General features: G+C 35.1%; 1 protein-coding gene across 4 annotated transcripts in view; it reads left to right on the top strand.

The window, feature by feature from the left end:
- The first annotated feature begins 680 nt into the window (after nucleotides 1-680).
- LOC149569808 (uncharacterized) overlaps nucleotides 681-8,262 on the top strand; it is a 163,951-nt gene continuing 156,369 nt past the window's right edge. The window contains exons 1-4 of one of the 4 annotated variants that reach the window (XM_089822533.1): nucleotides 681-964; nucleotides 1,589-1,740; nucleotides 2,293-2,426; nucleotides 2,824-3,165. In XM_089822533.1, coding sequence (XP_089678659.1) covers nucleotides 815-964; nucleotides 1,589-1,740; nucleotides 2,293-2,426; nucleotides 2,824-3,165 — 778 coding nt within the window. In that variant the 5' untranslated portion in view covers nucleotides 681-814. The remainder of the gene's footprint in view (nucleotides 965-1,588; nucleotides 1,741-2,292; nucleotides 2,427-2,823; nucleotides 3,166-8,262) is intronic. The other 3 variants (XM_089822531.1, XM_089822532.1, XM_089822534.1) reach the window with 3 other exon arrangements.

The following is an 8,262-nucleotide window of genomic DNA, read 5'->3' as shown; positions in this document are numbered from 1 at the left end:
ACACACACACACACACACACACACACACAACTTACGTTGGTATCACTCTATCTTACTATTTTATCTCTCTTCCTCTTCCTATCTTTTTTACCTATCCTTTTTCCCTCTGCATATATGTTTAGGTTGTTATTGTTGTATATTACTATTTATCTATATCTATTCCTATCTTAGTTTTTGTCCAGTGCTAATGATTAAAAGTAATGAGTTCTATTTGATAATCAAGATGAGAATAATACATAGTTGGGGGAGTTATTCCAACTACTCATGGTTGTCTAGTAGCATGCATGGTATGCTTAAACATATAATGCGATGCTCCAAATGCTTCATCACTTTTTCAAGTTCTCTATTTCAAATATTGGTATGGATATCTTTCCTCACACATAATTTAAGTTGTAAATGTAGAATGTGCAAATTTGTCTAAAGCATATGTATTGATCGTAGTATGATATTAAGTACTTAGTGAAATATTGGGTACTTTGGCCTCTTATTCTTGAGCTTAAATGGCCAAAGATATAATAACATAGTACAAGAACTTAACAACAAAATATGAGCCATCCTATCAGATCACAAGCACATTTCTATAACGAGAATTTAGCAACAAAATATGAGCAATCCTATCAGATCATAGGTGCATTTCTAGGAAAAAATAAATGCATTCATAATGCTAATTTAAATTCTCACTCATCTCCACCTCTACAACTATGATGGAACTATGATGCATTGCGTCTATTGTTTTAAGTCGAATCAGAATGCATCTTAATTTATCCCATATACACATCTACATTTGATATTTCAAATTTCGTGACAGACGTTTATGGCAGACCTGCGAGGAAAGATGGAAAACCTGGGTTGCTCAGCGAAGTCAAATGCAGAAAACCTGCAGAAGCGTGATGTAATTTTGCAGACCGTTTCTCAAGCTTTTGCTCATAGACTTGTACTTTATGCATCTTCTGCAACCCTCTCTGTAAGTATTCAACAATCCTCGAGCTAACAGCAATGCGTTTTCTTCATAAGTCTCAGCATTGCTGGATTTGAACCCTGGTAAAGAACTTTAAAGCAATAAAACGCATATTATTTGGTTCACTCTGTAGTTTCCAGCTTAAATTTCTTGCAATCCCTATTTTCGTATAATTGCATAATTGAGAAAAGAAAAATACAATTGGGAACGCCCTAATTTTCTCTCTCTTATAAGTTTGTCCCTTAAATTTACTCAGGGCTTGGAGCTTCCTAATCCTTTTGTTACCCACCATGGGATATATTTGAAATGTATATATTTCTGGATTTTAGTCTTGGTTTCTGTAACATTTAAAAACCAAGAACAATATTTTGTACACAAGTCTTTGCTGCTTCAATTGGCTACTAAGAACATTGATTCTTGTGAAGGCGTCTTTTGAAACATTTTGTTGATGATAGAATGGTTATACTGCTAATTGTAGCTTTTTTAATTTATTTACTTTATGGGAAATCTATTGAAACTTTCTGGTAGTTTCAGTCTGTATGCATAAAAGAACGCTGAGTTTAGATGTTTAGTTGTGTACGTCTCTAGTTACAATATCAACTTGGATAGGTGAACATTTTTTTAACACAGGCTTTTCCACGAGAAAATGGTTTTTGTGATAGTGCCGAGGAATTGGGTTATGCGGAATCAGAATATAATGGTCCATGCTTGGTGCTCTTGCGGAATTGCAGATTAACAGCTCAAGAACTTGTGCAGTATATTCTGTCAACGTTCCTCCGCGGGTGAGTTCAGTTTTAATTTTCTAACAGCATTGGACGCTTGAATAGTTGATTTCACTGCAAGTAATAAAGTGGGTTTCAGCTAGTATTTGGTGTGTCCAAATTCTCCATACTGTTTAGTTCACTTTTAAGTTTGCCAGCAGCTTTTGGAGTGGAATATGTTTTCTCTAATCGTGTATAATTTTCAATAGATGAGATAAGTTCCATCTTTCTTTTAAAAACACTGTCTGAATAGATGGGTTTTATCCTGTTTTTGACTGGTAGCGTTTTCTAGTGGCTGCTATTGACTGATGTTATATGCAGTTATTTTGCCTGATTATGATGTGGATTCGCTCTAATCTTGTCTCTTCTGGGCTGCATCTCCAGTGATATTCTTTTGCTTTGTAGCCGGAAGTTATTTTGTGCACACAAAAGATGGTGTAGACACCAGGGGTTGACTTGTTTTTAATTCAGGAAATGAAACCCTAAATGTCACCTATGAAGCTTATCATGCCTGTGTTTCTTTGTTTGTTATGCTTTGATTTTTTACTGTCTTCATGATCTGCTGCTGTTCAGGTACATCATGAGAATATACTGGTGCCATTATAGTGGCTCTAGCAAAAGTCAAATGATCTTACACATCAGGTCATTGGTAGAGCTTTTGAGGGATACTGGAAAAACATCAGTTTGTACCAGTAGATTTGTGAATGGTATGCCAATAAGATTTTTTGTGAAGAGTTGGAATTTGTAAGCTAGGTGAAGGGAAGATCATGATAGAAATATGAAAATTGTTGTTAATAGTTAATATGCATTTGAAAGAATTAAAAAATGTGATCCCGATCTCCTTGTGTCCTCCCATTAAAAAATGTTGTTTATAGTTTGAAAGTATTTAAAAATGTGATCACAATCTCCTTGTGTCCTCCCATTAAAAAATGTTGTTCATAGTTTGAAAGTATTTAAAAATGTGACCACGATCTCCTTGTGTCCTCTCATTAAAAAATGTTGTTCATAGTTTGAAAGTAATTAAAAATGTGATCACGATCTCCTTGTTCTCATTATCATTTTAGTTAGTTTGGAAAAATAATCACGTCCACTATGTTCTAACAGATGATGAGATTCATGAAAAGGAACATGGTAGACCACAAAACACATTTGATGATTTTGGTAATACTCAATTGAAATTCAGACTGCAAACACATCCCAGAGGACTTGCAGAATTGCTACTGGATGAGCTACCAGAACTTGAATGCACTCTTCATGATTTTACATATAGTATATATGTGGTCGAGATTGATGGTACTTTTCACTATGGAATAGACGTTGGCTCAAACATGTATCTGCTGGGATCCAACAGAGATTCTCTTTCCAAAGGTTGTGTATCTAAAGCCTCCACCAAAATAGAGGAGGCATTACATGTTTTTAACTTGAAGCTAAGGGAAGGCATGCTTGGTAAGCATTTTTCCTGGTCTCTCATGGCTTTTGGTTGGTTATATTATATATATCTATTCAAGTTTGTTGGGCTTGCTCGATGGGACACATGCTTTTCTGAACAACATTGTTCATTCATTTGTAGTGCCTGAAATATGAATCATAATTGTGAGGATGTTAAAATATTGAATTATCAGTAGTGTATGTTACAGTCTATGCTACACCACCTTCTTAGATGTCATTTTAGCCTTTGAGATTACATTTTCAAACTTTCTTTTATTGTACTTACTTTGTGCTCTATTTATACATTAATGATTAAAACAAGAAATTTTTGATTATAATGCTAATATGAATGCAAATCAAGCTGAGCACTCCTGCAATAGTGATAGTACCTAACACTTCAACAAAACGGAGAGTCCTTGTGCCTATAGGGAAATCTTTATCGCCAATGGTTTCCAGCTTCTTATCACATTATTAAATAACTCATATGACTGTACATCATCAACAAATAGCTTCTAGCACAAATGACAAGCATTATTGCTTTGCAGCTCCTAACCAGAAAGAAGTAAATGTAATGTTGTGACTACGAGTTTGGTTACCTCCTCAAACTCACTATTATTTACATTGTATATTTAGAACATTGACTTTGGAAAACTTAGTAGATCAAGGTGGAAGTAATCATACCTTGTATATATTATGAGATTTAGGCACGTTAGAAAATAGTAAAAAATTTAGATATAGCAATGAATACCCTATTAAGATAATGTATGTTGCCAAACCAGCACATATACATGCCAATTCCAGTGGAGAACATCTCAGAATTGGATCACCTAAGGATTTAACTCGGGTTCAAATTTATCACACTCAAAGCTTTGCTAACTTTTCCATGAATCCGAACAACTCCAATTGTGACGTGACAATTCTAGAGCAAATCCTGAGTTTCCAAACTGCAAATATGAATTTCAAGGCCTTTTGTTTGACGTTTTGCCTCATAAAAGCTCTGAACCTTATCATTTTTTTGGGCAAAAATTATATTAATATAAATATGAAGATTACAATGCAAATAAAAGAGAGTCCAAAGCTCATAGGATTCACATGTAATACATGTGACAATTCTAGAGCAAATCCTGAGTTTTCAAACTGCAAATATGAATTTCTAAGGCCTTTTGTTTGATGTTTTGCCTCATAAAAGCCCTGAACCTTATCGTTTTTTTGGGCAAAAGACTAAATGTTTGGATTATATTAATATAAATATAAAGATTACAATGCAAATAAAAGAGAGTCCAAAGCTCATAGGATTCACATGTAATACATAGTCAAGTATTGTTTTGTTTCTATGTTCCAAAGACGTTTTGGGGATGGGAACGGGAGGACAACAGGGAATGTGGTTTTGAGATGTTTCCCAAAGAGACAAAAATAGGGGAGGCAGGGCACGATAGTATACAAATTTATAAAATTCATATATATATAAAATTTCAAAATATATTAAGATATTATTGATAGAGGGAGGGAAAGGGAGAGAGAGATATGTCAATACTTGGTAACAATAAGACAGTTTGCAAATCAATCACCAATTCACAAGTTACAACTATTAATGTTTTACCCAGAAATAAAGATAAACAACAATAAACAAAATAAAGAACATAAAGAAAACAATTTATCCTACGACAATATTTCAATGACAATAATTTCCTCTTGGATGCCTGAGGTTACCATGCAAAGTTATGCAGTATATGACATTCTCACACAACAAGTTGTCAAATACTATTAGAGAATATTTAAGAGAAATATCGTAAGTATCCTTGCAAGCGAAATCTAAAAAGGAGATATTGGTATTTAGAAGTGAAGCCAAGGAGTTCAATAAGAGAGACATTAATGAAGTATCAATGATGCACATATAAGTATTTATTATTCTTAAATATTTTTTCAATCTACTGTTTAGGGGGAAAAGGGAGGTGCTTTATTCAGACTGTAGGTCTCCCTATTTCCGGGCCACTAAGCCATTCAAATATGTATGTGAGGGAAAGAGGGGAATTTCCAAATATGATTCCACTTATGATCCAAATTAGATTAGCTAGGACCCAAAGGAAGAAGGGTGCTAATGCTAAATTTAGATTATTAAGAGGAATGCAACATAAGGAAATGTACTCTTTGGTCCTTGATAGGATAATGTGAATATGAAATTGAACTTATTGCTTAAATAATGTAAATCTAGATGCTAGGTGAACACAATTAGCCCAAGTAAGATATAGATCTAGGATAAAGATATGAAAGGAAATAAAATATGAAAGACTCACCTTGAAATGTGTAGAGGAAGATGTATTTTGGCTCAAAAACTCATAGATCTGAATTGTTTTTGAATATTTGTCCGTAGATCTTGGAATAAAATGACGAAAGAAACAAAACCCACAAATTTCCTTGAAAAAGGAGACTAAAGGACTAGGTCGACTTGGGAAGACATCTTATAACCAGGTTGATGTAGTCTAGTCACCTAAAATTGACTTCTCTAGAAAGCTCCCAAAAAGTAGGTTCCAGATATGTACACCTTTTACTAATATCCTGCAAATCAATATAGAAAAGAAGGGTTTTGTGTTTGGGATTTGACAAGGGCTTGGCTTGGTCAAGCCCTAAGTTAAGGAATTAACCTTAATTGAGAAATGTAAATGTAAATCACTGAAAGACAAGATAAATGTTAGGATTCACCTTGCTTGAAACCCTTGTTAGTAAGGATTTTGTTTGTACATATATTGTGGATGTTGAACTAGGAATGTAGGGTATCTCCACAGTTTGCAACGGATCTACCATAATCCCATCATGCTACCATGGATGTAAAAGTGCATGAATGAAGAAGATGAATGCTTCAATGTAGATATCCTCCCTTAATGGCCAACAATAAGCTAGATCTTGAAGAGGAAATGCTCATAAAGGATCCTTCAACGCTAGATAAAAATCTCCTTGCTTAAATGTTTGAAAATATTGAATACTTGAACTCTTTGAATGCAAAAGGCAAAAATTTGAACTTGAGAGCAAGAGCTTGAAAATATAATCTTATGTTATGAAAATGAAGCCTCCAAGTCTCCTTATATATGAGTTTTTAGGCAAAAAAACAATACAAGCCAATTGGAGAGTGGAGTAAAACTAATTAAATCCCCAAGGTAGATACCAAGAGAAATAGGATGGAAAGATGAAGAAGAGAGAAGAAAGGAGATTGAGCACAGGCATATCCATGGTTCGAATAAGGCATTATGAAGAGGGAGCTAAAAGGTCTTGAAAGGCAAGTGCATCCATTTAAGACAGTACATTTAGCCCGCACTTTAGTGAGAGTATGAGTTTCCTCAAACTCATGGTAAAGTAGATTAAGAGCAAAGAGACGATCTTATCACGATCTAGGAGGCAAAAAAATCATCAAGCCCCTAAGAGACTTGAGTCTTTGTCACATCCAAAATCGTAATAAGAGAGATAAGCACTACGAAGGGGTGTAGTTACTTGCCCAATAAGGTTAGTGTGCCTTATTGTGAACCACACAAGAACAAGGAAGAGAGGGAAAGGTCTCTGAAAAAATAGATAACATTGAATGGTCTAGCAAGTGTGTGTGGCATGCTAGTTAGTCCATCAAGGGATTCAACTTTAAGGGAACTCCATGTCTTAAAAAAGAAGAATCAAAAAGTGACCTGGGCATAAGGATGTGAGTGTCCTTAAGGGATCAAAACAAGACTGGGCTTCTTAGATTGTTAGTAGTCAAAAGAATGGTCAAAACAAGGATTAGGCTTCCTAAACTGTCAATAGTTTCGAGAGAGATCTGAAAAGAGACCAAACCCTCAAGAACTATCAATAGTTCCCAAAAACTTGAAGGAAAGAGCACAAGAGGGGTAAACATGAAAGAACAATGCATAGATTTGGGTATACCTTAGAAATCATACCAAGCACTAAAGGCTGAAGAACTCTAAGTTAGACATAGAATCCGTATTTGTATTTCATGGTCAAAGGATGAGCGGAGTGTATGCCCCCACGTTAAAGCGATTGCAAACACCTTAATGGGTGCATTGACTTTAACGAAAGCGTACATTCATCTACGGAAGAATATTTCCACTAGGACATGTCCCCAAGAACAGAAACATATCAAGGGAAATGAACACATAACAAAAGAAAGAGCACAAAGGGATCTAACTTTGGGGTCAGTATGATCATATGATAACATTGAATATTATATCAAGTATGAAAATATCATCATTCCCCAAAGGAAGTAGAACTACGACAGAATGGAGGAAAAGACATAGAAGAGTCTTTTTGGGCCAATAACATGGATACCAAAAAGAATCGGTGCTGCCATATCATAAGCAACTAAGAAGCCTATACAAGAGCACTAGTACAAACAATAGCAAAAGTACATCATAACATATAACAACACAGAAGAAAGAGATACAAATAGAAGAATGTATACGACAAGGCATTTTATTTATCCTCTTGAGCTCAACGAAGCAACAAGGATTGTCTAAAGCAATAAAAAACAAAAACATAAAACAAAAACACAACACGGGAGAAAACACCACATGAACACAAAGACTACCAAGATAGATGAAGTCCACATCAAGTGTTCCGCGTGCCTTCTCTCCCCATCTTGGTCTAAAATGCTAGGGGAAGGATGGCGACTCGTGAGAGGAACAACATCCATTATAGTAGGAATCACAACGAATTCTAAGCAAGGACTTTGGGAGTCACTATGCTCATTACTAGGAGTGATTGTAAGCTACGTAGAAAGCATGTTAGGCAAATCATTATCCATATCAATTAACTCTTCATCACTACTAACATGTTCGTTATCTAAAGTATCTTTCATATCTAGATTAATAGAATCTGAAATACGAACAAAATCATCATGTTTATCCATATGCCTAATGTTACCTTGTATAGCTTCCTCCAAAGACTCACGCATGGTTTGATCAAAGGAAGGTTAAGGTTGAGAAACAAGAAAACGAGCTTTAGCTTGACGATTTGCGATGCTGACAAGCATGTTGATTATGAATAGTCTTACGAGATATAGTAGGAGGATTAGGATCAACTACCATAGGTTCCGAAGAAGGAACACCAATGGGTTCAGGTATAGTAGCTGAGGGAATA

The sequence above is a fragment of the Cupressus sempervirens genome, chromosome 3, assembly GCF_028749045.1.
Source record: "Cupressus sempervirens isolate cs-2001-9-10 chromosome 3, ASM2874904v1, whole genome shotgun sequence".
NCBI lineage: Eukaryota > Viridiplantae > Streptophyta > Pinopsida > Cupressales > Cupressaceae > Cupressus > Cupressus sempervirens.
The sequence above is the reverse complement of the archived record's forward strand: the minus strand, read 5'-3'. Positions and strand labels throughout refer to the sequence as shown.